The 27,106-nt window shown below is 46.7% G+C and overlaps 2 protein-coding genes across 5 annotated transcripts in view; both read right to left on the bottom strand.

The window, feature by feature from the left end:
* LOC138757554 (beta-1,4-galactosyltransferase 1-like) overlaps nucleotides 1-7,740 on the bottom strand; it is an 83,983-nt gene extending 76,243 nt beyond the window's left edge. Inside the window, exons 1-2 of the mRNA XM_069925109.1 lie at nucleotides 7,242-7,740; nucleotides 96-331 (exon numbers count right to left, since the gene is read on the bottom strand). Coding sequence (XP_069781210.1) covers nucleotides 96-331; nucleotides 7,242-7,650 — 645 coding nt within the window. The 5' untranslated portion in view covers nucleotides 7,651-7,740. The remainder of the gene's footprint in view (nucleotides 1-95; nucleotides 332-7,241) is intronic.
* An 18,431-nt stretch (nucleotides 7,741-26,171) lies between these two features.
* leprotl1 (leptin receptor overlapping transcript like 1) overlaps nucleotides 26,172-27,106 on the bottom strand; it is a 28,911-nt gene continuing 27,976 nt past the window's right edge. For all 4 annotated transcript variants that reach the window (XM_069925075.1, XM_069925084.1, XM_069925094.1 and 1 more), the window contains one exon: nucleotides 26,172-26,788. In XM_069925075.1, the coding sequence (XP_069781176.1) occupies nucleotides 26,672-26,788 (117 nt within the window). In that variant the 3' untranslated portion in view covers nucleotides 26,172-26,671. The remainder of the gene's footprint in view (nucleotides 26,789-27,106) is intronic.

The raw sequence follows: 27,106 nt of genomic DNA, 5'->3' as shown, positions 1-27,106 counted from the left end.
TTATGGTAGATCAAAATAAAACCCAGACCTTGTATCAATAAGTAAGGGCAATTTTCATTTCATAGAGGAATCTTGTATGAGAATAGCTCTCTTACCTGGTTAATGACATAAATTCCATAATCAAGCTGTTGTCGCTGCAGAATTGGATGCAAATAATATAACCAGTATTTCAGGTGTTCATCACGATTTCGAAAAGGAATAATAACAGCAACTTTCTGAAGAGCAGCGCATTCTGAGGGAGCAAATCGACCTCCTTCCTGCACTAATGAATTCATCTGTTTCACTTCCTCCAGATTTATGGACTGAGAAAATTCAATATTTAAGGGCCCCACTGCAAAGAGAGAGAAAAAAGAAATCCTGTCAGTTGTAAAATTTACACATACATACATAATCGGACTGAAAGTAGTTTACATCCCTTTGCCTAGTGATGTTAATCTCATAGCACTTTCTGCTGGCCCACTGCTCCCTTGGGGAGATCAATTATTATTAATCATTAGCAAATAGGTCAGAGTCTAAATCAAATTTTAAATTCACATGTGAATTTTTTAATCTGTCCTTCAAATTTAAATAACTGCTAACCTCTGGCATTATTAGTTTGATTGAGAGAATAACTCCAGGTTACCAAGTTCAAATGTGATAAAGTTAACTCTAGTAATTCTTGGTGTAAGACATAAATCTATTTTGTAAGCAGATAACTCCACCCTGTTGCTTCAGCGTGATTAGAAACTAGAAATTCCAAAAAGAGAAAAAGGCCTTTAAGTGAAGAAAACAATTAGATATATTGGAAAATCAAGATTAGCATCAGTCTGCATAAATCGCTACATATACAAACACTTTTCAAAAAAATCTAGACATAGACATTCCCTGTATGAAATCATGAATTATTGTTACAGCAATCCACCCAGCACAAAAAGTTGGGGGCACTGGGTGAATTAATTTTTTATGACCAAGAACAAGGGATTTTTATGAGGCAAGCACAAATGGCAAAACCATGAGTAAATGAGAATCAAGACACAATCCAACCATAAGTAACTCATTGGCAGAAAAAAGGTCAAATTCTGAATCCTGGTTTCTTATATGCAATTATTATTTTTTCCTCATGTCTGTTAATGGGTGAGTAATCAAAAGTTAGAGCTGACAACACCACCACACTCCACCCAGTGCTAATCAATGATTTAACCAATTAAAAATATGTTAATCCTATACTTTCCTCTCCTTCCACACTTTCTACATAAAAACTTGCCACACCATACAAACTCAGCACCAGTCAATTAAAACAGTGGAACTCTTTTGATTATTCTTTATATCCTTTAATTTACCACCAGCACCTTTACCAATCTTTAGTGTTTGAATCAAGGCTGCAATAAGTTTAAAATTGAGTCATTTAAATTGAGTCTGTAGAGTTTTGGTAAAAGACACAGGCAACTGCAAACAGCAGCCAGTAGGTTGAGGAGGCCGATAAAATTAGATTCTTGTAAAACATTCTCTTTGCAGCAGGCACTAATGTTACAGTTATACTAGAACTTCTTGACTGGCAGAGCAAAAGTTTTAAAGCATAGAGGAGCCACAGTCATAGAAGTGTACAGAACATAAATGGGCCCTTCCATCCATGATGTCTATTTATCTTAATCCCATTTGATGTATCAACCCTCTTGATCAAAGGCTTTTTAAATGCCATAATTGTACCTGGCTCTACTGCCCTTTCTGGCAGCTGGTTCCATGTAACTATCACCACCATCACCCTCTGTATGGGTAAAGCTGGCCAAATTTCATGCATGTTACATTCTAAAATTAAGTATCATGTTGTGATAACCCCCTTACCAGCAAGCATGTCGGCTCCCAAAATGCCAGCTGTGCTGTAGAAATTGACCTGCATTCAACACAGGTTTTTATCTGGGCTGATGACATTACTAGAAGTCATTTACCGTCCATGTGACAGAAGCAGTGATTTCTATAAGCCCTGCATGAAGCCCTGGTCTTGCACTAGACACCTCGTGTATACATCTACTCAACAATGTGTACAGTGATTCCACAACATGTACAATGATGTCTATAATAGCTCAGTATAAAATATTTTTGCTACATTGGTGACCCCGACCAATCAAATGGTATTTGGACCCAACATGGAAATTTTTCTTCGATGCATGCCATGGGTCTGAAACTTTGGACTTCACAACCAGTGAGGCAGATAACATCAGATTCCACAAAGTACTACAATGCAGAAAGTCCCTAGATCAAGAGATGGCATGCAGAGTTTTCAATTTTCTGTAGCAGCTTCTGGAGAAGGGAAAGTATATGGGACGAAGATAGCACCCATTGGTGTTTATACCATCAACGATGGGGCGCAGAAGCTTGCCGCTACCGACCTCCCTGTGCGTTTCAGGCAAACGCCGGGGCCAGCTGTCACTAATGGCTGCAGCAGCTGGCCATCAATACAGGCTTTTATATGTCTGGGATAAACATTCCAGCCAGTGTTTCTTGGTGGATACAGGGGCTGAGATCAGTGTGCTTCCCCCTTCAGGGCATGACACAAGTAACAGAAAACCTTGGCCATCACTAAAAGCTGCAAACTGCAGTACTATCCAGACATTTGGCACACGTAGGATCCCCCTTCAGTTCAGCGATACTAAGTTCACGTGGACGATCACATTGGCCGTGGTCGCACAACCGCTACTGGAATCTGATTTTTCTCAGAGTACACGGCCTCCTGGTTGATCTAGATGGACAAAGGTTCGTTCGTACCAACACTTACCAGGCCTTCGCCCTTGGTGAGGCCAAGCTACCACCCCTGCATTTGGACTCTCTTATTCTTTCGAAGAATGAATTCCCCAGGTTGTTAGCGGATTTTCCCGCAATAATTATGCTGCAATTCACCTTGAGGATGACGAAATAAGGGGTGCAGCACCACATACCAACTGAAGGACCTTCGGTGCAAACCCAAGCTCGCAGGCTTCCTCCAGATAAACTTTGTCTGGCCAAAGAGGAGTTTGAAAGGATGGATATATGGATATTGTACAACAGTCCAATAGCTCCTGGGCCCACCCCGCTCCACATGGTACCCAAGGCTGCAGGCAGATGGAGACCCTGCAGTGATTACCACAGATTAAACGATGTTACTGCACCGGATCGCTGCGCAGTACCACATGTACTGCATTTACAGGACTTCGTGGTCTGCGGGTATCATCAGATCCCGGTTCACCCAGATAACATTCCTAAAAAGCTTTTTTTTTAATTCAGAAGGATTCCTTTTAGACTCAAGAATGTCATGCAGACTTTCCAACATTTAACGGACAGAGTGGGACACGATCTCGACTTTACCTTCATATACATAGATAGCATACTTGTCATTAGCCGCAGTCATCAGGAACATCTGCTCCTCTTGCACAAGCTTTTCACTCAACTCGGCCAAGTGTTAATTCAGGTTAGTGAACATTGATTTTCTGGACCATAGAATTGACAAACGCAGAGCAAAGCCACTACCAGCAAAGGTGGAAGCAGTCCGGACATTCGCTAAGCCCAGCACAGTTAAAGGCCTCCAGGAGTTCATTGGAATGGTGAACTTTTATCACCGGCTCTATAATCAGCACCTCGCAACATGCGTCCCCTCTTTGTGCTGGTGTCAGGCAAGGCAAGGGATATCACTTGGGAGAAAGAATATCGGCAGCATTTGAGAATGCCAAGGAAGCACTGGCTAATGCTGCATTGCTGGTCCACCCAAGAACGGATGTCCCGACAGGTCTGACAGTGGATGTGTCCGGTACAGCAGTAGGCGGGGTGCTTGAACAGTTCACTGATGGGCATTGGAAACCATTGGCTTTCTTTAGCAAGAACCTAAGACCACTAGAACTCAAGCACAGTGCTTTTGATCGAGAATTGTTGGCACTGTACCTAGCAATCAGACATTTCAGGTAGTTTCTAGAAGGCAGACATTTCATGGATTTTATGGACCACAAGCCACTTATATTTGCCTTCACTACAGATCCATGCTCGGTTTGTCAACAGAGACATTTATCATATTTCTGAGTTCACAACAGCTGTCGAACACATCTCAGGAAAGGCTAATGACATCACTTCCTGTCCATGTGACAGAAGCAGTGATGTATATAAGTCTATCATGTAAGCCTAGAGGGGTCAGTCTTGCACTAGACTCCCAGCATATACATCAACTCCAATGTGTATAGCGATTCCACAACATGTACAACAATGTCTAAAGTCGCTCAGTATAGAATACATCACTACAACATGACAATTATGGAGCCTTTACTTCTGGTTCTATCTATTCCATCCTTAAAAGTACAGCCCTCTATTCGAGGCAACATCTTGTGTGTACTCTCTCTTATTCTACCATATCCTTCCTATTGTGTGGCAACCAGAAAGTAAACAAGCCTCAAGGGATTCCTGGCCAATGTTTTGTACAGCTGCAACCTGCTTTCCCTCAACGTCCAGGCCTATGAAGCTCACGCCAAATACCTTCTATACTCCCCTATCCAGTTAATCATGAAAATCTGCAGATGCTGTATGTAGTTTAGTACACAGAAATGCTGGAGAAACCTAAAAAGTCATGCAACATCTGTAGAAAGTAAAAGGCAATCACCATTTTGGGCCTGAGCCTCAGGAATGTGGACACACATTCTGAAATAAAAGGTGGAGGGAAGAAGAGAGGGGAGGTGGGTGGAGCACAGGGCAGGCTACAAACGAGAATGTAGAAGTAATAGTTGAGATGTGATGGGGGAAAGAGGGTGAAGGGTAGCCACCTGATAGGAGAAGAAAGGGAAGTGTAGGGAAAGAGAGACTGGGTCAAAGTTTAACAGAAATTAGAGAAGTGCATATCTAGTTCATCAAATACCTTGGACATGGTCAAGGGAAGAAGAGATGCCTAGTTACTCAACCTTCCATCATGTCAGAATCAAATTTACATCCATTTAGCTTTTGGAAATACATGTACAAAATATAAATGATTAAACACTAATACAAGGGTAAAGCACAGGATTCTGTTGACACCATGATTAAGTGAAAAAACATACAAATGCTGGAGAAACTCAGCAGGTCAAACAGTGCCTTTATGTAGCAAAGGTAAAGATACATCACAAAAGTTTTGGGCTTGAGCCCTTCATCGAGGTGTGGGGGTGCATGAGAGATGTCTGAACAAAAGGGAAAGGGGGGGTGAGGGTGGGAGATGATAGGTGGGGGAGGTGAAGGTGGGAGATGATAGATGGGGGTGGAAGGGAGGACTGCAGGAAGTGGGGAGGAGTGTAGGCTAAGGGGAGAGAGAAAGGAAGTAGAAACTAGAATAACTAGTTGGGGTGGGGGGGGGGGGGAAGCAAGTTGATTAGTGGAATGCAGTGAACTCCATGTTCATGCCCTGCAGTTGGAAGGTGCCCAGACATAAAAAATGAGGTGTTGTTCTTCCAGTCTGTGGGTGGTCAGGGTGGGGTAGTGTGAAAGGCCATGGACAAACATGTGACCTTGAGAATCTGGTGGGGTCCTGTAGTAAGTACCAGAAATTCCGGTGGATAATGTGTTGGATGTGGAGGCTGGTGGGGTGTTAGGTGAGGACAAGGGGGATTCTATGTTTATTGTATCTAGGGCCGGAGGATGAGCAGGGAATGGAGGAGATGTGGGTGAAGGCCAAGTGGTGGAGGGGAGGCCACGTTTGTGGAAGGCGGCAGACATTTCAGAGGCTCTGGACTGAAAGACCTCATCTTGGGAGCAGATGCGGCGGAGACAGAAAAATTAAAAGAAGGGGATGGAGTCCTTGCAGGGGACAGAGTGTGAGGACAAGTAGTCCAGGTAGTTGTGGGAGTTAGAGGGTTTGTAATAAATGTTGGTGGAGAGTCTGTCTCCTGAGATGGAGACAGAGAGATCTAGAAAATGAAGAGTGTTATTGGAGATGGACCGAGTGACGGGGGGGGGGGGGGGGGTGGGGGTCTTTGCCTGTGTAGCCTTGCAGCATGTTTTGCTCCACAAAACCCACAAACAGGCAAGCATAGCTGGGACCCATGTGGGTACCCATGGCTACTCCTTTAATCTAGAGGTTGTGGGTTGAGTCAAAGGACAAATAATTAAGGTGGAGAAGGGTGGTGGTGGAAGGTGACTGCTCAGGTCTGAGGTCCAGGAAAAAGCGAAGCCCTTCTGTATGGGGAATGGAGATGTAAAGGGATTGGACATCCATTGTGAAGATGAAGCGGTCTGGTTCGGGGAATCTGAAGTCTAAGAGGAGGTGGAGGGTGAGTGAGGTGTCACGGATATAGGTGGGGAGGGATTGAACTAGGGGAGGAAAGATGGAGTTAAGGTAGGATGAAATTATTTCTGTGGGGCAAGAGCAACCAGAGACAATGGATCTGCCCAGATGGTTAGGTTTATGTATCTTGGGTAGAAGGTAGAAACACGGTTTGTGAGGATGGGAGACAATGAGGTTAGTGGCAGTGGGGGGGGGGGGGGTTGTCCAGAGTTGATGAGGTGAGAGATGGTATTGGAGATAGTGGCTTGATGGGTAATGGTGGAGTCCTGTGGGAGGGGTTTGATAGGAGGTGTCAGAGCTGTGGACTGGCCTCAGCAAGGTAGAGATCAGTGCGTCAGACTACAATAGCACCACCCATGTCTGCGGGTTTGATTGTGAGGTTAGGGTTGTTGCGAAGAGAGTCGAGGGTAGAGGGTAGAGCGTTCTGAGGAGGTGACGTTGGAGTAGGAGAGGGGGGTAGTGAAGTTGAGATGGTTGGGAGATAAAAAGGTCCAGAGCAGGAGGAGGAGGTCTTGAAGTGGGAGAAGGGGTGTTGGAGAGTTGCAGCCAAAGTCGTGAGCCTGGAGGCGGAGGCGATGGAAAGAGTTGTGGATAGAGGGGGACGAAGGTGAGGCCTCTGCTGAGGATACAACGCTCCACCTCCGAGAGGGGAAGGTCAGAGGGATAGTAAAAACCAGGCAAGGGTCAGAGTGGGAGTCGGTGTGGTGGGGGCAGGGGAGATGGGGTGGGGAGGTTGGTGGGGAAGGGGGGTAGGGAAGTGCGTGGGGGGGGGGGGTGGGAGAAGGAGAGAGAGAGAGAGGGAGAAGAGGAGGGGTGGTCCAAGGGAGGGGAGAAAACAAGGGTAGGAGGGGTATCCCGAGGGAGGGAGGGAGGGAGGGAGAGATGGAGGTGGAGTAGCGAGAGGTTGGGGAAGGGGAGGGGAGGGGGGGGGAAGAGAGATGGGAAGGATCCAACAGAGAGAGTCATGTAGGAGAGGAAGGCCTCTCATCCTTCTACATACTGAGGTTCGGCGATGTCTCCGGGCAAGACTGGAGAGGCCGCGAAAGCGGCTCCGTAACGTTAGTGATTGCTGTTGTGAAGTTCGGGGCAGCCGCTTGGCGGCCACCGATTCCGCTAGAAGACTGGTGCGTGAGGAAACCCCCGATGCTCCGCATTATTTGCGTCGTGTAGACGTGCACGTCGAGGTAATAGAACAGTGTAACGGTCAAGTGAAGGCCGCTCAGCATCAACAGCGCTGCGCAAGACAACTGCAAAGTACGGCCCTGCAGCGACCAGCCCGCCACCGCAGCTCCTGCTCCGGTCCGGTTCTTTGCCATGGCTGGCTGGTCTGCCAGCCTCAGCCCTGGACCCTGACTGACAGCTGCAGGAAGCCGACTCTCCGCCTGCTGGGCATCAGACGCCCACGTCATGATGTCACCCTTCCAGATGTAGATCACAGCCAGATTAGTCCTAATAGAAGTAGAGGAAGAGAAAACATCAAGTTTCCCAGTGTTAATTGCATACACAACACTGCCCAACTGAACAGCGAAAACCTGCTCATATGCTCCACCCTCCTCGGGGAGGGATCACCTGAAACTGACACTTCGGTTAACCTTGTCTGTGCTCAATTTTACAGTTTATTTTTGTTTCTCAAAATGTATCACCTTGCATTAGTCAGGGTTCAAATCAATTTACCATCTCCCTGATCTGAATGCTGCTGTCACCTGAACCCACTGTGGTGATACTGCAGGGGGCGATTTCTGTACCTGCAGGAAGACCACCTAAGGGGCTGACTCCAACTGGCCGGCTGTCAATCAGCCGACTTGACCATAAGCCTCCTGAGCCAGTCACACAGGGGCCACCAAGGCAAGAACTGGTGTTCAGATTTTTACTGGAATAAAGCCTGTTGTTCAGTCCTTTATGTTTTATGCTTCCATACTGCTACCTCAGCGCACCACAATTTATTCCAGTAAAATTTTAAAGAGAGACCATGGAGAAGTTTCTGATGATCGGGAGCCTGGAGATCAACCCTCAATACTCAGATGCCCAGGCACGCTTTGAGATCTGGAGGCATGCGATTGAGGCGATCGTCCTAACACAGGTGGAGGTGATCAACACGAATCAGAAATGGCTCGTGGTGCTCCGCACCAAGCTGGGTCCACAAGCTTTCCAGTCATCAAGGACTGCACGAACTACAAACCTACGATGGCCGCCCTGGAAAGCATGTACCAGCCTCTGACTAACGTGGTCTACGGCTGGTACCTGCTCAGCATCAGGGTCTAGCAGCAAGGCGAGACGGCAGATGCCTATCTGGGGGCCCTGCATGAGCTAGCCCGCTCATGCCTGGCTGAGACTGACATGACCAAAGGGAAAGTGGGGTGACTGATCCAGGACACCTGCGTGCGAGGGCTGCTCTCAAGGAGAGCCCGACAGAAGCTGCTGGAGGAAAACATTGCCTCACTTACCAGGACAATGGAGGTAGTCCGCTCCCTGGAGGCTGCAGCTGCTGGTGCAGCTCACCCCTGTAAATACTGTGGGTCCCAGAATGGGTCAGACAGGCAATCCCGCAAAGGCTGCCCAGTGAGGAACTCGCCTTGCTCCCCGATGCAGGAAGGAAGGCCATTTCGCTAAGGTGTGCCTTTCCAGACCCGTCAGGAGTGCTGCGGCCCTCTGCGACCAGCTGGGAGCCCTTCCAAACACCGCGACATGCGAGAATCAGGTGATGCCATTACTTCCCCCGCCACTTCCGCCCTCACCGCTGATGTCACTTCCTGCCCAGCCACCGACCCGCACCGCTGCAGTGTGTCACCCCAGGGCCATCTTCCTCCAGTTGACTTCCGCCCACACCGAAGGTGTCACTTCCTCTCACTCAGATAGCGCCACCTCCAGCCTCACTGCCGGTCAGGTTGCCTGATTGCATTGACACCACATGCGTCCACCAGGCGCCGACATCTTGGGCCAGCCGGGCTCTGACTGCCGCAAAGTGCAGACCACATCAGCAGGACAATGTAGTTAACATGGGTGCATACCCGACTGCTCACCCGATGCACCCCATGCCCTGGAAGGAAACAGCTGGCTGATACTCGCCTCATCCATCAGGGAGCAGCGACTTATACCCTGAGATGATCCTAGCGTCCTCCACCTTAAAAAGAGACATTCCCCATGGACTCAGGCACTCAATGATGGACATCACTGTCAATAGGAAGGTAACAAAATGCCTGTCCAAAAGCGGTAGTACTGAGAGCTTCATGCACCAAATGTCGGCCAGACACTAAAATCAAAATCTATCCCAATAACTTTTTCATCGCCTTCGCTGACCAGGACCGCTCCTTCACGACCATCGGGCGCTGCTCAGTGGAATTGACAGTGTGGGGGAGGGGGGGTAAATATCAAGGGTGCAGGCTCCTGTTCATGCCCCAGCTCAGTGCCCCAGTCCTCTTAGGGCTGGACTTCCAGTGCCATATCCAAAGCCTTACCCTTGCCTTCGGTGACTCCCTTCCCTCCCGCTCATACTCCACAGCACCCAGCCCAGCAACTGCCTCCAATCCACCTACAGGTGGATTGAGGTCCTTGTCCATTGTAAATACCATGCTACGGGTAGCCCCTCCTACCCTCTTCAGCTACCTTACATCAGACTGCAAGCCCATAGCTGCCAAGAGCAGGTGCTATTGCGAAGCCAACAGAGCCTTCATTCAGGCAGAAGTGAGGCAGATCTGACGGAAGGTGTCATAGAGCCCAGCTCTAGTGGTAAATGGGGGTAGCAAACCGAGGATGGTCATGGATTATAGCCAGACCATAAATGGGTATATCCAATTGGACACCTACCCCCTACCCCGAATAGCCGTCATGATCAATGAGATAGCCCGCTATAAGGTCTTCTCAACAATTGACCTAAAGTCAACCTACCACCAGCTCCCTATCTATGTTCGGGATAAACTATATACCACCTTCGAGGCAGGCGGGCGCCTCTACCAGTTCCTTTGGATCCCATTTGGGTTCACTAATGGGGTCTCTGTTTTTCAGTGGGAGATGGACCGCATGGTAGACCGGCACAAACTTAGAGCGACCTTCCTGTACTTGGACAAAGTCACCATCTGCGGCCACGACCAGCAGGACCACGATGACAACCTGGAGAGATTTCTCTGGATGGCCAAGGGGCTAAACCTCACTTACAATAAGAGAAGTGTGTGTTCACCACTACCTGCCTCGCCATCCTAGGGAACATCATGAAACATGGTGTCATTAGTCCTGACCCAGAATGCTTGCATCCACTAATGGAACTGCTCCTCCCCCACATGCTCAAGGCCCTCCGCAGGTGCCTTGGATTTTTCTCCTATTACTCCTAGTGAGTCCCCCATTTTTCGGACAAGGTCTGCCCACTGGCCCAAGCCACCACCTTTCCCCTCCCCCTGAGGCGCAAACAGCTTTCATTCACATTAGGTAGGACATCACTGATTTCACGATGCATGTTGTGGGCGAAACCACCCCATTCCAGGTGGAGTGTGATGTGTCTGATGTTGCCCTCGTGGCCACTCTCAACCAAGGGGGCCAATCCGTGGTCTTGTTCTCGAGGACCCTCCACGGTTCCTAGCTCGGGCACTCCATCATTGAAAAGGAGGCTCAGGCGATCGTGGAAGTGGTCTGCCATTGGTGGCACTACCTGGTAGGCAGGAGGTTCACCCTCCTCACTGACCAATGCGCAGTGGTTTTCATGTTGAGCACCACCCATAATGGCAAGATCAAGAACAATGAGATCTTGCGCTGGAGAGTCATGCTGGCCTCGTTCACATTCAGAGAGACCAGGGAGGTTCAACGACTGGCCCAACGCCTTGTCCTGGAACTGCGCCACTGTGGAGTTCGACCAATTGAAGGTGCTACAAAATACGCTTTGTCACCCGAGCTTCACGAGCCTATACCATTTCATCAAGTCCTGGAACCTTCCCTTCACAGTCCAAGAAGTCTGGGCCATGACAGAGTCTTGCAGGGTCTATGCAGAGTGCAAACCACCCTTCTTCCGCCCACCACAGGTCCACGTCGTCAAGGCCACTTGGCCCCTTGAATGGCTTAGCATCGACTTCAAGGGCCCCCTGCCTTCCATGAACAAGAACATCTACTTCCTCGTGTTCGTAGACGAATACTCCCATTTTCCCTTCACCATCCCTTGCCTTGAGACCTCCACTACCTCCATTATCAGGGCACTGCTGCAGATCTTCACCTGTTTGGATACCCGGCATTCATCCACAGTGATCGGGGGTCCAGCTTCATGAGTGAGGAGCTGTGCCAGTATCTGGTAGCATGAGGCATTGCAACTAGTCACATGAATAGCTACAACCCAAGGGGAAACGGGCAGGTGGAGCGCGAAAAAGGGGTGATCTGGAAGGCAGTCCTCCTGGCCCTGAGATCCAAAGGGTCCATTGACTACTGGCAAGAGGCCCTCCCCAAAGCACTCCATGCCATTAGGTCACTCTTGTGCACGGCTACTAATCAGACCTCTCATGAGTGCCTTTTCTCATTCCCCAGGATATCAGTGACTGGGGTCTCCCTCCCAGCTTGGCTTACATCTCCAGGACTGGTGTTCCTCCGCAAACACGTGCGGGCCCACAAATCCAACCCACTGCTCAAGCAGGTGCTCCTCCTCCATGCCAACCAGAACCATGGCTATATCAGGAACTGCAGTGGCCATGAGGCCACCGACTCAACCAGGGATCTGGCACCAGCAGGGGCCCAACCCCCCCAGCATCATGACTACCCAGCCCAACCTCCCCACCATGGGTACCCTTGGCCCACCCAGGATCCTGGAGCCAACCTCCTCCATCTGCTCCTTCAGAGGGCCCCACTCCTAGCGGACCATACAAGCCTGGAACCCCCCCACCCCCTGTGGACAGACATACAGATAGACACTGCTCTGCCCACTGACACCCACCACGGCTATGGAGGACCCAGCCAACCCTGCCATGGTCACTGAGACTTGGATGGCCTAAATCTGTAAATACCACCCGGCACCCTTTTACACACCCACTCCCAGACTTAATTTTAAGAAGGGGTAAATGCGATGATATGACCACCAGCCTACTCTGTACCTGCAAGAAGACCACCTAAGGGGCTGACTCCCCCTGGCCGGCTGTCAATCAGCCAACCTGAATATAAACCTGAGCAGGCCCCCCCCCCCCCCGATATCAGTCTTTTACTGGAATAAAGCCTGTTGTACAGTCTTTTAAGTTTTGCTTGCTAACTGCTACCTCAGTGCACGACACCCATTACATCCTTACCCAGTAAAAGACCCTACGATTATAGTTAATCGGAGGAACTTAGCCGGTCTTGCAGCATCCAGAAGTGTGGTAAACAGGTGTATTCCTGATTACCTGGCTCTGCCCTATCCAGTGACTGTACCTGTGACCCCCTCCCTCTTTTGACATTGTATAAAGCCTCTAACACCTTTCCCCTTCCCCAGAAAGCCCAGGTCACGGCACAGGATGAGGTCCTTGTCCATTGTAAATAAAAGCCTGTGGGTCAGTGAGTCACTCTCAGCCTTTCAAGTTATTTACTGCACATCAATTTAATTCACAATTTTTTTTGTGTTCATCAGTAATAATGGACCAATTCCTGAAACCAGACAAGCTGGAGATCATCCCACTCACATTGCACAGCATGCCAACCTACCAGCCCCAGCCAACCTACGGTCTCTCCACACTGCACATCACCCCACCGGTGCTCTTACCACATCTTGCGCTAGGCTGCAAGCCGATTGCCGCCAGAAGTAGGCACTATTGCGCTGTAGACATGGACTTTAGCAAGGCCTAAGTGCGGTGACTCCTGGCGGAAGGCATTATAGAGCCCAGTAACAGCCCTTGGAGAGCCCAAGTCCTGGTGGTCAAAGCATGAAGATCGCCAACATGGTCAATGAGATTGCCCACTACCGGGTTTTCTCCATGATTGACCTGAAGTCAGTGTATCACCAAACCCCTATCCACCCAAAGGACAAGCTCTACACTGCCTTTGAAGCAGACGGGAGCCTGTACCAGTTCCACCGGGTTCCTTTTGGGGACACGAATGGGGTTTCCGTCTTGCAGCAGGAGATGGATTCCATGGTAGACCGGCACAAGCTGAAGGCGATGTTCCCATATCTGGATAACATCACTATCTTCAGCCATGACCAGCAGGACCACGATGCTAACCTGGAAAAATTCCTCCTGACAGCCGTGGAGCTGAACGTCACTAACAACAAGGAGAAGTGTGTGTTCAGCACCAACCACCTCGCCATCCTGGGGTACATTGTGGCCCATGGAGTCGTTGGCCCAGATTCAGAAAGGATGCGCCCATTAATAGAGTTACCCCTCCCCCCCCACACTAAAGGCCCTCCGCAGGTGCCTGGGTCTGTTCTCTTATTACTCGCAGTGGGTCCCTCACTTCTTGGACAAGGTCCGCCCACTGGCCAAAACCACAACTTTTCCCCTCCCACCTGAGGCGCAGGTAGCCTTCACCCGTATCAGGCAAGACATCGCGGACGCCACAATGCAGGCTGTGGATAAGGACTCCCCCTTCCAGGAGGAGAGCGATGCCTCTGAGGTGGCCCTCGCTGCTACCCTCAACCAAGGGGGGGGGGGGGCCCATCGTCTTCTTCTCCAGGACCCTCCATGGCTCCAAGCTAGGGCACTCTGCCATTAAAAAGGAGGCCCAGGTGATTGTGGAAGCAGTCCACCACTGGCGCCACTACCTGGCCGGCAGGAGATTCACACTCCTCACAGACCAGCAGGCCATGGCGTTCATGTTTAATACTTCCCACAAGAGCAAGATCAAGAACGACAAGAGCAAGAACGACAAGATCCTACGCTGGAGAGTCGAGTTGGCAACCAGCTACGACATCCAGTACCGCCCCAGGAAGTTTAACAACTCCCCTGATGCCCTCTCTCGCACCTGCGCATCTAGGTATGACGACAGGTTGCAGGCATTGCATGAATCCCTCTGCCATCCGGGCGTCACTGGTTGTATAATTTCGTTAAAGTCCCGAAATCTGCCTTACACCATCAGGGACGTCAAGGACATGACAGAGGCTTGTCGGGTCTGTGGGTAGTGTAAACCCCGTTTCTTCCACACGGCCCAGGCCCATGTTGTAAAGGCTACTCGGCCTTTCAAGCATCTTGGTGTGGACTTCAAAGGGCCCCGCCTTCCATGAACCGAAACATCTACTTCCTCACAGTAGTGGACGAGTACTCATGCTTCCCTTTCCCCATTCTTTGTCCGGACACCTCCATGGCCACTGTCATAAGGGCCTTGAAGCAGATTTTCACCATGTTTGGCTACCCCGCCTTCATCCACAGCGACCAGGGTCTAGTTTCATGAGCGACGAGCTGCGCCAGTACCTGATGGAGAGGGGTATCGCAACCAGTCGCACGACAAGCTATAACCCAAGAGGCAATGGGAAAATAGAACGCGACAATTGGGTGGTCTGGAATGCAGTCCTCCTGGCTCTGAGGTCAAAAGGGTGGGCCGTTGAGTTCTGGCAGGATGCCCTGCCCAAGGTGCTCCATGCCATTCGGTCACTGCTGTGCACATCTACCAATGAGACCCCTCACGAACATCTGTTCTCATTGCCCAGGAGGTCAGCGACTGGAATGTCACTCCCAGCATGGCTCACGTCCCTGGGACTGGTGCTTCTGCGTAAGCATGTATGGACACACAAGGGTGAAGCCCTGGTGGAGCAGGTTTTCCTCCTTCATGCAAACCATAACTACGTTTATGTTAGGTTCAGCAGTGGCAAGGAGGACACCGTCTCAACCAGGGACCTGGCACCAGCAGGAGCACCCACCACACCACGCCACCCTCCAACCCAGGATGATGCTGATCTGGCATACATCCCCATCCCCATGCAGCTATGGGGCACGCAGGGCCTCCTTGACCACCAAGGACCCGCTTCAGTCTTAGGAGACAAACCTGCCCTCCCCCCACCCATCCAATACAACCCGCATACGTCGACCCCAGCCCCCCTGGCCACCCCTCCGCGCGGCATCACACCAGCCACACACACCCCTGCCGCCAGACCCCCCCCATTTCTCCTCTGACCAGTGACCAGGAGCCAGTCCTACGACAATCACAGAGACCCCGGCGGCCGCCGAAATATCTCAACCTGTAAATATTGTATGTACGTAGTGGGTGCGATTCCTTGTTACTGTTCCCCCCACCCCGGGACAATTTTAAAGAACGGGATGAATGTCGTGGTACACCACCAGCCTACTGCAGGGGGCAACCTCTGTACCTGCAGGAGTGTAAGGGGACAGGACAACACTTGGGCAGCTGCCAATCAGTCGGCCTGAATGGATCAAGCCCCACCCGGTTGCGGGTCAATCACCGTTCGGGATATAAGCCTGCGCCGGCCTCCCGAGGCCTCACACTGTGTTGCTGCAGCCACAGCCAGCCTGGCTCTGTGGAAGTCTTTGTGGATTAAAGCCTGTTTTACAGTCTTTACCTTGTGTGTGTCTGATTTTGTCAAACAGTGCACCACAGTCACATACTAAATGTAACATATGAAATTCTTTAACTTTTGTCTACCGTAAGGCAGACAAGACAGAGAGTCACCACTTTGTCCAGGGCTCCTCACAGAAATCCACAGCACCTGATGTTCCCAAGCAGTCTTCCCTCCAGGTACTGACCAGTCCCGAGCTTGCTTAGCTTCAGACCACCTAGGAACACTAGGTAATCCAGGGCTCCTCACAGAAACCCACAGCACCTGGTGTTCCCAAGCAGTCTTTCCTCCAGGTACTGATCATTCCCGAGCTTGCTTAGCTTCAGACCACCTAGGAAAACTAGGTACTGCAGAGCCTGGTTCAGTCAGATAAAACTGGTAATTCAGATGCTATCTTTTTTCACTCATACCTTGAGGAAGGGCACAGGTCAGAAACATCAGTAATATATCTTTGCCTTTTCTCGCTGCTGCTATTAGGAAAGAGGTTTAAGTGCCACAAGACTCACACCACCACATTCAAGAACAGCTGCTATCCTTCTACCATAAGACCTCAACAACAAATTCAATCAGGGACTAATTTAAGGACTTCTACTTGTACACTTTATTTTCTTTGCTCTCTCAGTATTGCACAGTCAGTTTGTTTAGATTTGTTATCTGTTTACCATTCCTTTGATTGTTTACATGTTCATGCTGTGTAGAGTTCAATTTTACACTACCAATTAATAGTACTTCTGCTGCACCCGCAGGAAAAAGAAATCTCAGGGTTATATGTGATTTCATGTACATACTTTGATAATAAACCTGAAATATATAGACTCTGCGAGATCGGCTGAGTTCATAAAACGTAAGAACATAAGAAACTTAATACACACAAGCTTTAAGTTTGATGCCTTCCTTAATTTCCTTAGTTAACATAAGGCTGGCTCCTCCCACCCATACTGTCCTTGCTTTTAATTGGAATATACCCTGACAAAATCTCTTTTAAAGTCCTCTACAGTTCCTTAACTGTCCCTCTATTTAGCCTGTGTTCCTCATCTACCCCCTCCATCATCCCGTTGTAGTTTCCCTTGTTTAGGCATAACCCACTAATTTCAGACCAAACTTCTGTACTCTCCATTTGAAAGATAAACATAATCATATTGTGATCACACTTTCCAAGAGGATCTTTAACTACAAGATCGCTAATTTTACCTGTCTCATTGCACAGGGCCAGATCATGATGTAGGATCAGTATCAGGCAGTTCAAGAAAGCCATAATGTGTGCATTCTATGAAGTCCTCCTCATGGTTGCCTCAACTAACCTGATTTACCCAGTCTATGTGCATGTTAAATTCCCCCACAACAACTGCTGTTCCATCCTTACATGCCTCTGATATTTCTTAGTTTATTCCCTGTGTCTCTGTCATGTCTTGGCCTATGGACAACTCCCATGAGTGATTTTTTCCGATTCAATATTTTGATCATGAGATCTTGCATTATCTCTCATTCTTGCCCTTAGCTCATCCTTAATTAAGAGCGCTACCCCACCTCCTTTATTTTCCTGTCTATCTTTCCTTATTGGCTGATAGATATCTTTGGATATTTAATTCCCAGTCCTCTCCATCCTGCAACCACGTTTCTGTAATGGCCACAAAATTATAGCCCTTTTTTACTGATTTGTACCACAAGTTCACTTACCTTATTTCGAATTTTACAGACATTCAGATAAAGTGTCTTTATACCATTGTGCTTTAAAAATCTGGTAATCTTTGTCTCTTTTGCACTAATCTTTTATCCTCTCTACCCTTACTTTTCTCTTTTTTAACTTTTGCTTGTATTTTAACCACACCTCCAGCATTAGTGTTTTGACTACCTTATCCACAACATCAACACCAACTCTCACATCATATGCAAATTTACTATCCATGTCACCACATTCACACAAGGTGGAATCATCAGGGGTGTGTAAATCCTGGGGGAGAAATGTTGCTAGAGGTGTGGAGAGGGTTGAGATTCTGGGGAAAGAAGAGTTTCCAGGGTTGGGGTTGGTGTAGTAAGGGGAAATGAGGAACATTTTCAGGAAATTTCCAGGGTGCGGGCACCATTTCAAGAGATGAATGGTTGGGGGGGAGGCGGGGTGGTGGTTCCAGGGTAGGGGATGAGATTATAGGTGGGAATGAGCAGGGATTCTGGGATGTGGGAACAAGATCAAGATTATAGTGGGGAGGGATTCTACGTGAAGGTGCAGATGGGGATTTTGAGAAGGGTGGAATGGGGAGAATTATGTGAGGTGAGGGAAGAATTTGAAGGTTTCAGGAGGATAGATATGAATTTGGAGGGGTGGAAATGGTCATATTTGGGAAAGATTGATTTGTACGATTAGAGTTGGGATAGGACGGATTCATGTAAATATGGAAGAGATTCAAGGGATGTTAATAAAGGCAAGGGGGTATTTGGGAAAAGCAAGGAATTTAGAGAAGAAGGATAAAGGTATGTGAAGGGATTCTGTAAGTTGGGAAAGGAAGAAGTGAAGATGAGATGAGGAAAGAGACCAATGAGGGGCTAGGAAAGAGGGATCTGCAGAAGGGAGGGGAAGGAGAGATTCAGGGTGGTGGGGAAACACACAAAATTTCTGGAGAAACTCAGCAGCTCATGCATCATCCAAGGGAAGTAAAAGGCAGTCATTATTTCAGGCCTGAGTCCTTCATCAGGGAGGGTGGGGAAGGAGCCATTTGAGGAGTGGTGAAAGATGAATAGGAGATTGGTGGTTAAAGGAATTTGGGTGGGGTAGGAGGGATTTGGGGAATAGGCAAAGAGAGTTTGGAGGAGTTTCATGGGGAAGGAGGGATACGAGGGATTTGAAGGTGGGAGAACAGTTTAATTAGGGGAAGAAGTTACTGGGGAAAGGATGCACAAAATGAGGCGGCATTAGTAATCTCATGATGATCAGGCATAGCTGTTAAAGGAATGAAATGCTGACAAGCTGGATGGTTGCTGGTGATGGAGGTACTGATGATGTAGTATTTAACCAGAGCTCACTGAGGAGGGTGTTAATCTGAACTGGCATCTTGGAGAGGAAGTACTGTGCTCAGAATCACAACCTTAGGGAAGGGCTAATAAATACAAACCCCTTCCACCCTACAAATAAACTTTGTTCCTAAATATCTATCTTCTTTTTCTCTGCTAATCTACCATCACAACTGATTCAATTTTTTCCCGTTTCCCTGATTCTACCTTCCACCAAATTTCCCACCTCTGGTTGATTCCTTCTTGATCCAGTCCTCTGCCAACCAAAATTCCTCCAGCCTTCTTGATCCCCAACAAACCCCATTCTTCCTGAAAATTGTTACATAGAACACAACAGAACAGTACAGGCCCTTCAGCCCTCGATGTTGTGCCGACCTGTATATTTCTACCAAAAATATACTAAACCATTCCTAACTTGTAACCCTCTATTTTTCTTTCATCCATGTGCTGGTCTAAGAATCTCTTAAATGGTCCTAATGTTTTAGCCTCCACCACCACCCCTGGCAAAGCATTCCAGGCTCCCACAACTCAGTGCAAAAAAAAACAACCCTGATATCTCCCAAAACATTCCTCCCTTCACTTTGTACTGATGCCCTCAGATGTTTGCTATTCCCGTGCTGGGTAAAAGGTGATGAGTGTCTATCTTTCTCATGCCTCTCAAAATCTTGTAATAATTTTCCATTAAGTCATCTCTCATTTTCTTCACTCCAAAAAGATACTAGCTCTGCTAACCTTGCCTCATAAGACTTATTTTCCAATCCAGGCAATATCCTGGAAATCTCCTCTCCACCCTCTCCATCGCTTCCACGTCCTTCCTATAATGAGGTGAACAGAACTGAACATAATATTCTAAGTGTGGTCTCACTGGAGATTTGTAGAGTTGCAACATGATCCTGGGACTCTTAAACTCAATCCCTTGTCCAGTGAAGCCCAGCATCCCATTCTATCAGTTTTAAAACAGCTAAACCCCCACCCCATTCCTGCATCAGCCAATTCTGTCTTTCCATCAGCCAAGTCTTTTTACAGCCACAAGCATGGATCAGTACATGAATTGCAATAAGTTCATCTCCTTTATTCCTAATACTCCTTGCATTGAAATACATATTTCAAACCCTCCAACATTTTTACTTTCTGCCCTGCCTCACAAAACCACAACACGTTGCATCATCCTTTCCACCTTCTGTCCTTTTTTTTTGTCCTCACATTCTAGTTTTCATTCCATTCCAAACTAGTTTAAACTCTCCCCAACAACTCTGGAAAACCTGCCCAACAGAATATTCGTCCCTCTCCAGTTCAGGTGCAACCTGTCCTTTGTGTACAGGTCAAACCTTCACCAGAATAGATTCCAGTGATCCACAAATCTGAACCCCTGCCCCTGTACCAACTCTTCAGCTATGCATCTGTCACGACTTCCTATTCCTACCCTCACTGGTGCATGGCACAGGCAGCAATCCCATGAGTCTCGATCTTGATCACAGAATCTCCTCTCTGTTTGCCTACCGAATCCTCAGTCACCATTGCTCTCATCCTCTCCCCTTCCCGTTAGATAAAGGGGCAGACTGTTCCAGTGACCTGATGACTACAACTTGTCCCTGGTAGATCATCCCACCCAACAGTATCCAAATGGCATATTTTTTTGTTGAGGGGAACGGCTACAGGGGTGTTCTACATTGACTGTCTCTTCCCCTTCCCTCTCCTAACAATCACCCAGCTACCCAACTCTTGCCTTTTGGAGGTAACTGTCTCCTGTAGCTCCTGTCAATCACCTCTTTTGCCTCCCAAACAATCTGGAGTTCATCCAGCTCCCGCTCCAGTTCCCTAACTCAGTATGTAAGGAGCTGCATCTGGATCCACCCCTTGCAAATGTAATCAAGGACAATTTGCTCTCCCAGATTACCCACATCCTGCAATCGGAGCATTCCACTGCCCTAGCTGCCATCTCCACAACCCATTCATTGTAAATTTTCAAAGATCTTACCTGACCTTACTTTACCTGTAGTACGTCCTCCATCTCTGTTTGCCGAAGTCTCTTGAGCCAAAGCCTCAAATCTCCACCTACACTGAGCCACCTTACACACTGGCCACTCTGCTTGGGCTTTGCTTTGACATATTTCTCCTTTAAATGAATCAATTACACTGAAGTCATCACAGCTTCACCTCTCCCTTCCTTATTCACCCAAATCCTTTTACCTCCATTTGTAGAGTTGCAACATGACCCATGGACTCTTGAACTCAATCCGCTGACCAATGAAGCCCAGAATCCCATTCTATCAGTTTTAAAACAGCTACCACCCCCCTCCCCCCACGATTCCTGCATCAGCCAATTCTGTCTTTCCATCAGCCAAGTCTCTTTACAACCCCTTTCCCTTTCAAACTCATCCATCTCAAAAGAACAATCAAACACAGCAGGAGAATGGTGGAATGTCAAGCATGCCAAAGATTGAAGCCAATTCAAGAACAGTATTATAGGATGTTATTACTGACTTGGATAAAACTGTTCTGATTGGAAAGATACCTGATTGGAGAGATTAAGAAAAGTTCAAAATAATATTGGCCAAAAAGAGGACAGGTAAACTGCGGTGGTGTGATACTTTACAAAGGAAAGCAAGATCACAGGTAAGATATTAATAAGAAGTGAGAATAGAATACATGAAGAAAGAAAAAAATAACAATAACATAGGAACCAGGAGGGATGGATGCAGTGCAGTGTATGCAAATGTAAATGTTTATTTTAAGAACTGCATGATATGATTTTTATAAACCGAACAAGAAGTTAGTGAGTTGAGTTTCCTGTCCTTTTATAAAGGATGTTTTGTTAACATCTGTGCCTCTGTTATATAAAGTCATGTGGAGGTTAGCAACTTATTAGATTGGAACCAAGGGAGAAGGAATTGCTTCTGTGGAGAGAGAGATCCCCTCCATACAAACTGGTGTTGTTCTGTAGTTTGGAAACTCACTGGTCTGGTGCTTCAGAGCAAAGACAAAAAAAAAATCAATTCCCATCAGCAGTGGGTTTGCGTATTTGAGTTCATTTTGCATGTGCACGATGGGCTCGCACACTGGAGTTCGGTTGGCACATGCTGCAGGATAGTGCAGGGTGCCTGATGACAGCAGGGCCAGCGATAACACAGCCACTTAACTCTCTCTATTCCACAGCATAGTGCCTATATTTCAAATATTTTAAACTAGAGTCTTGCTAAGTATTATGAGGTGGTTTAAATAGCAACAACAATAAAACTTTAACATTGCAAATTTAAAACTGCGGGTACAAAAGATTATCATACTCTCTTGCGATGCTGACTCGACCACACTTGAGCTGGAAGTTGACTGCATTCTAATTCTGGCTGGCTTGTCGGTTCATATGTACAAGTTGTTCGTAAATTGGATGTTTTTAACCTAGGGAATGCCTATACACACACTCCCAGACTTACAACCTACTTGATTTACGTCCTTCCGCACATACGACTGAATTTTTAAAAAATAAAAATAATAAATTTACACTGTTTACATTGTATTTGACAAACTATAACAGGGATACAGGGCATGTGATAACCAAAAGTGCGTACTTATCTTGTTAGTCGGCATTCCGGGGTCCATAATTTGGGCGCGGTCATCTTGATTCCTGTGCGCATGCGCAAGGCTTTGGTCAGCGCATGCGCAGTGGGTTTGCGTATTGGATTTCGGTTGGCACATGTATGAGGTAAACGTCCTGACGATATTGAATTAGCGCTCTTAAAAGGTCATCCATCTGGAATGTCAGCTGTCTCTCTCCAGAGTTGCTTGCTGATGGCAAAATATTTCCAGCGTGTGTTTTTTTTTAAAACTTCTGGTGATATTTCTCTGCCGACCACTGTGAAACCAGTCCTACTTCTCTGATGGTCAGTGTACTTTGTATATCAATGATGAAGATGCATCACCAATTTTATCAATATTTCAATTTAGTCTTACTGGAATATATATTTGGGGGATAATTGGTAAAATTAGAGTAGGTTACATATATACACACATTTTAAAACATCTTTTTGAAATATTGAAGAATTCATATTCAGTGAACTTTACAGAAACAATGGAGAATTTTATGAACATTTCACAAGTAGGTGCTAATTGAAATGATGTCATGAAATGAATAGACATTGTTTGGATTGAAAACAGGCTGGCTGGTTGAATAATTACAAGGCTTCTGACCTTTTTACAAAGTGCTCACAGAAAGGTCACTCCTGGGTTTTATTTACCTAAGACAACAGCTTGATCAAGGAGAACTCCTGTGGTTTGCTGAAGAAGGTGGGTTTTTTTGCAAGTGAGAGAGTCACATGGGCTTTCTAGCAGTCTCAGTTGAAGAGAGAGAGAAAGAGGAGACAAGCTCAACAAGCTCTCTCAGTTAGTGTGTGTGATATGGAAAGCAGCTGAACAGAACAACCCAGGAGAAGCTGGTTGGAAACGGAAAGCTCCAGAGTAGCAGATGTCGGGGAGTGCTATCTCAGATGGCTGGGATGGTTAGCAGTGCTATCTGTCTGATGTTTCTCTTGGAATAAGGGGAACAGAAAGGAACTCTGTGGTAGCCTGAAAAAGGTCATCATCTGGAAATCCCTGATGGGGCAAGTTTCATCAGCGAGACATTGAGGTGACTAATGGTGGTACCTCAGTTGTGGAAATCCTGGAACAACAAATCTCTCTCTGCAAACCCTACAAGAACCTTCCTGAGTGGCATACATTTATCGTTCGAGCACCAAAGCCTGGTGAACTTTATGCATGTTAAATTCTGTGCACAGTATAAGAATTGCCTGCAACCAGAGAACTTGGAAGAAGAAGTGAGATTGAACTGTGAACCAAAGTTCTTTTCTTAAATTTACACACACATTATACATGTGCACTTAGAATGAGAAGGGGTTAATTTGGGTTAGTTAAGTTAATAGAGATAAGTTAGTTTGATTCTGTTTTCATGTTTAAAGATAATTAAAAACTTTTGTTTAAGTAACTACTTGTCTTGGTGAATGTCTATTGCTGCTGGGTTTTGGGGTCCTTTGGGCTCGTATCAATACAGCACAGCAACAGGCCTTTGCAGCCCATGAGCCTGTGCTGCTCAAATATCCAAATTAATCTACAAGCCCTATACATTTTGAAAGGTGGGAGGAAACCTGGGCATCTGGCAGAAACCCAGGGAGAACATTCAAACTCCTTACAGACAGTGCTGAATTTGAACCCATGTTGCTGGTGCTATAACAGCATTGAACAATAACGTCTCACAAGTTTTGATTTCATTTTTTGAAGAGTGACCAAGAGGATTGATGACGACAGGCAGCAGATATTGTCTCCATAGACTTCAGCAAGCCCTTTGACAAAGTCTACATGATGGGCTGATCTGGCTGGACAGATCACATGGGAATCAAGGGATATAGAATTGGCTTGATGGTAGGAGTCAGAGTTATAGTGGAGGATTTTACTCAGACCTGTGAACATTGTGGTTTTCCACAAGTTCAGTGCAGGTGTACTGTTATTTATCATCAATATTAACAACTTGGATGACTATATAGTTACCAGATGACACCAAAATAGATGGAGTGAAACACGATAAGCTGCAGATGTGAATTCAGCTGGTCTTTTCAGCTTGAGCACTTCTTCAGGGGGGGGGGGGGGAGGCAAATCAGAAAAGGCAGAGGCAGGATATATCAGAAAGTGTCAGAAATCAAACAATGGGGAGGAATTCTGACCAACAGAAAGTGTTAATTGGATGTGATAAGGAGCTAGGTAGAATTTATCATGTCTATGCAAAAGATGACAGGGAATGGAGAGACGCCAGGGGAAGCAAGGGGTGGGGGGGGAGGGGTTTAAATGAAAGCCAGAGAAATTGATATTAATGCCATCCAGTTGGAGGGTGCCCAGTCAGAAGATGAGGTGTTGTTCCTCCAATTTACAGGTGGCCTTTGTCTGACAGTGCATGAGACCATGGACAGACATGTTGACAAGGGAATGGGATGGAGAATGGAAATGGGAGACCACGCTATTGGACAAAACTGAGGTGCTCAACAATCTCCCGGTCTGCATCCAGACTCTCCAATGTTGAGGAGACCACAGCAGGAGCACCAAATGAAGTCGATTACCCCTGCAGATTCACAAGTGAAATGTTAATTCATTTGGAAGAACTGTTTGGGGCCCAAAATAGTGCCGAGGGAGGAGATGTGGGCACAAGTAGAGCATCTCCTGCATTCACGTGGTAGGTCCCAAGGGGACGATTGATGGGGAGGGAGGAGTGGACAATGGAGTCATAGAGGAAGTGGTCCGTGGAAGGAGGAGGGGGAATATGTGTCTGATGGTGGGATTATGTAGTAGGTAGCGGAAATGACAGAGGAAGATGTGTTGGATGCAGAGGCTGGTGGGGTGGTAGGTGAGGACATGAGAAATTACATTTAGGTGCAAGTAGATTTTTCCCCCTGAGACCAGGGGAGGTTGAATCAAGAGGACACAAGGCGGCAAAATTTTAGGAGAAACATTAGAGGATGCTTCTTCACTCAGAGAGTGGTGCCTCAATGGAATAATCTTCTGGAGGAAATAGTTGAGGAAGAGTCAATTCTTTCATTTAAGGGGAAGCTGGATATATACATGGATAGGAGGGGGTTGGAGGGTTATGGGCGGAGAATAGGCGGGTGGATGTAGCAAAGTTGTTTGAGAGAACCGACGTGGACTTGAAGGGCCGCGATGGCCTGTTTCCATGCCATCTTTGGCTTGGCTTCGCGGACGAAGATTTATGGAGGGGGTAAAAAGTCCACGTCAGCTGCAGGCTCGTTTGTGGCTGACAAGTCCGATGCGGGACAGGCAGACACGATTGCAGCGGTTGCAGGGGAAAATTGGTTGGTTGGGGTTGGGTGTTGGGTTTTTCCTCCTTTGCCTTTTGTCAGTGAGGTGGGCTCTGCGGTCTTCTTCAAAGGAGGTTGCTGCCCGCCAAACTGTGAGGCGCCAAGATGCACGGTTTGAGGCGTTATCAGCCCACTGGCGGTGGTCAATGTGGCAGGCACCAAGAGATTTCTTTAGGCAGTCCTTGTACCTTTTCTTTGGTGCACCTCTGTCACGGTGGCCAGTGGAGAGCTCGCCATATAACACGATCTTGGGAAGGCGATGGTCCTCCATTCTGGAGACGTGACCCATCCAGCGCAGCTGGATCTTCAGCAGCGTGGACTCGATGCCATAAACTGTTGTTAAAGACAGGAGTTCTATTTTTCTCAATTAAAAAGATAGCAGGGATAATCTAGGCGATTATAAACCAGTGAGTCTAATATTTTTGGTTGGGAAATTATTGGAAAATCTGAAAGGCAAGATTAATCTGCATATAGAAAGGCAAGAATAGGTAAATTTTGATCAGTTAAGGGGAAATCCTGTTTGATGAATTTGAATTGTTCAAGGAGGTGATGAAGTGTATTGATGAGGAAAACCTGTTGCTTTACTAAAATTTATGATTTTTTTCAAAAACATGCTGAGAATTAACATCACACACACATTCCTCACTTCTTTTATTAAGCTTAAATATAATAGACATGCAATATTGGATCCAACTTTACAACACAGCACTAAAATATACTGTACACACAAGCATTTTTTTGAGTAGAGTAGCTCAATGGGCAGAAAATACTCTGCTCTGAAGAGATTAAAATCCTTTTTAAATTATAAAATAAGTTAAAAACAAGGAAAGGAAATGACTGAAAGTAAAAAATGTCTATTCTTTCATCAGGTTTGTTAAAAATCTGTATCTAGCTTTGTTCATTTCCTTTTTAAATATCAATATTATAAAGTAATAGAGACTATTAACAAACCATTTAATAGCAATTAAAGTTCAGTGACAGAAACGGATGCAGTCCCGTGCAAGTGTATATTTGTGAAGACCAACAAAGGTGACTGTATTGTCTATTGTCGGGTGGTATTAACATAATTGCATAGTTCATTTTCAAATTTTATATTATACACTTTCCTTCCAGTATCTGCTGGCTATGCACCTCTCACCATTGCTGCCAACTGAAGTCATCGTTAGTGCCAAAAACAACAAAAAATCCCAGAATGGTTGCAAAGATGATGATATTGCCTGTTAGTACCAGAGAACATGCTCCCCATTGAATCTGAAATAAAAAAAATACAAGTTTTTAAAGAAGTAGTGTGATTCATCAGAAATTAAAACCATTCATCGATGCCCCATATTCTATAATATGATTTTGCTTTTGTACTCACAGCAACCAAGTGAACATTCAGATTCTTTACAATAAGAGCATAATAGACTTTATGCTATTTATTTTCATATTTTCTGCATACACTGGGTATTTAGTTTCTATAAAGGGTTTAACATATATGCTGTCGTATAGGAAGGCTTGTATATAGGACAACCCCAGAATTTCCACCTAAATTGTTGGTTTTGTGTGATATCAACTTTGCGTATGTTT

The sequence above is a fragment of the Narcine bancroftii genome, chromosome 1 (genome assembly GCF_036971445.1).
Source record: "Narcine bancroftii isolate sNarBan1 chromosome 1, sNarBan1.hap1, whole genome shotgun sequence".
Taxonomy (NCBI): domain Eukaryota; kingdom Metazoa; phylum Chordata; class Chondrichthyes; order Torpediniformes; family Narcinidae; genus Narcine; species Narcine bancroftii.
This window is presented reverse-complemented; position numbering and strand designations above follow the sequence as displayed.